Below are 1,998 nucleotides of genomic sequence, written 5' to 3' on the forward strand. Positions count from 1 at the left end.
GAATACCCTGCACATGTACCCCCGAACATTAAATCAAAGTTGAAAAGAAAATAAAAAAATAAAAATCACATTTATCCTCAAAATCTTGTCTCTTTCCCTCTAGCTGTATGTAAGCTGGATACCAAGCAAGGAGAAAATGTGAATTTTTCCAGCACGTTTGTCTTGTTGGGCTTCTCGGAGCATCCATAGCTAGAGAGTCCTCTCTTTGGAGTGGTCCTGGTTTCCTTCATCCTCACCTTGATGGGAAACAGCTCCATCATCCTTCTCTCCCTCATGGAGCCCAGACTCCAGACCCTCATGTACTTCTTCCTGGACAATCTCTGTGTGCTCAACCTTTGTGTCACCTTCACCATTGTACCACAGCTGCTGGCCAACCTCTGGAGACCAGGGAAGACAATTGCTTCCTGGGGCTGCATCACGCAGGCCTACCTATTCCACTGGACAGGTTGCACTGAATGTGCCCTGCTGACAGTAATGGCTTTTGATTGCCATGTGACTATCTGCCAGCACCTCAGGTACACACTCATTATGCGTCCCTGGGTGTGTGTGCAGCTGGCAGCTGCAGCCTGTTCCAGTGGCCTGGCCAATTCCCTGATCCAAGCCATGCTCACCTTCCAGCTTCAATGCTGTGTGGTCACCACACCCTGGATCACTTCTGTGAGGTGCCTGTTCTGATCAAGCTGGCCTGTGGTGACACCACTGCTAATGACCTGTCCCTGACTGTAGGTGCTATCCCTTTTGCACTGGTGGCACCCCTGCTTGTGCTCATCTCTTACGCCTTCATTGTGAGGACTGTACTGAAGTTATCTTCAGCCAAAGGAAGGCACAAGGCTCTCAGCACCTGCAGTTCCCACTTGGTGGTCGTCGTCATGTACTTTGGGTCAGCAATCTACATGTATGTCCAGCACTCTGCCAATAATACTCAAGCCAAGTTCATGTCTTTTTTCTACTCTGTTGTCACTCCACTGCTCAAACCATTCATCTACACCCTGAGAAATAAGAAAGTGAAGAGGGCATGGAGTAGGATCCTACTATCCTAGGGTAGGGTGGTCTTGAAAAGCCAGATAATCTCTGCCTGCATGCATCCATTAATAATAGCACGTCGGCTTTCCAAATGAGTGTCCACAAGCTCCAAGGAAAGAGTTCCCATCTCTCAACATGAGCTACCCTGATGTCTGCAGAAGCTCTTTTGACTAGAAAGTGCTATCTTCTGAAATCCCAAATAGAGCCATTGTGCTTCTCTTGAGCCTTCCCAAATGTCTTCCTTTTCAGTGGACACAATGGGCAGCATGGTCCATCCATCTATGCGAAGGTGAACAACACCATCTTTTCAAATCTCTTCCTGTAACTTCTCCCTTTTACCAGATGCTCTCAAGTAAATTTGCTAGAACACTTGAATAGGTCCCAAGAAGATTTCTAAATAAGACTTATTGGATTGATATGTGTCCTACTCAACTACTCATTCTAACCTCTCCTGTTTCCAAGAAACTCATGCCCTCCCTCCTTCCTCCAACACCTTGTCACCCTACAATTTATTCCATTCTTACTTCATCCATGTCCTCACAATCCATCTCATTCATTTATGAGATAATAATTTCAGCCTCACCATAACAGATTTACTTCTTTCAACTAATTTATGACAAATTTGATTCTATATATCTTATTTTATATATTTATGAGCCATCATCTGCATTCGTCTAATTTCTCTGTTTCATTGTATGCTTCTAGAGATTAGACAGCCTTCTTCCATTGTATACTGATCACTAAATATTAAGCTCTAAATGCCTAAGACATAAGACATGGAACAGTGATTGAACAGAGGTTTAAACTAAGGATTAATAGAGTACAAAGGGGATCCCAATTTATTTGAACTCCAGAAGCACATAATGTCCTTGTCGAATTTGTTTTCACCGCTTGCCAAAGCCATAGGAGACTCCCTTTTCTGAATGATGCCTACTTTTTAAAGTATGTATTTTTTAAATCTTTTTTTTTTTTTTT

At 43.4% G+C, this 1,998-nt stretch overlaps 1 protein-coding gene across 1 annotated transcript in view; it reads left to right on the plus strand.

Annotated features, from left to right (window-relative positions):
- Positions 1-1,998, plus strand: part of LOC105554434 (olfactory receptor 2C1-like) — a 12,495-nt gene that overhangs the window by 335 nt on the left and 10,162 nt on the right. The window contains 2 exon segments of the mRNA XM_012000921.1: positions 190-624; positions 627-1,004. Coding sequence (XP_011856311.1) covers positions 190-624; positions 627-1,004 — 813 coding nt within the window.

The sequence above is a fragment of the Mandrillus leucophaeus genome, unplaced genomic scaffold (genome assembly GCF_000951045.1).
Source record: "Mandrillus leucophaeus isolate KB7577 unplaced genomic scaffold, Mleu.le_1.0 Scaffold1170, whole genome shotgun sequence".
Lineage (NCBI taxonomy): Eukaryota > Metazoa > Chordata > Mammalia > Primates > Cercopithecidae > Mandrillus > Mandrillus leucophaeus.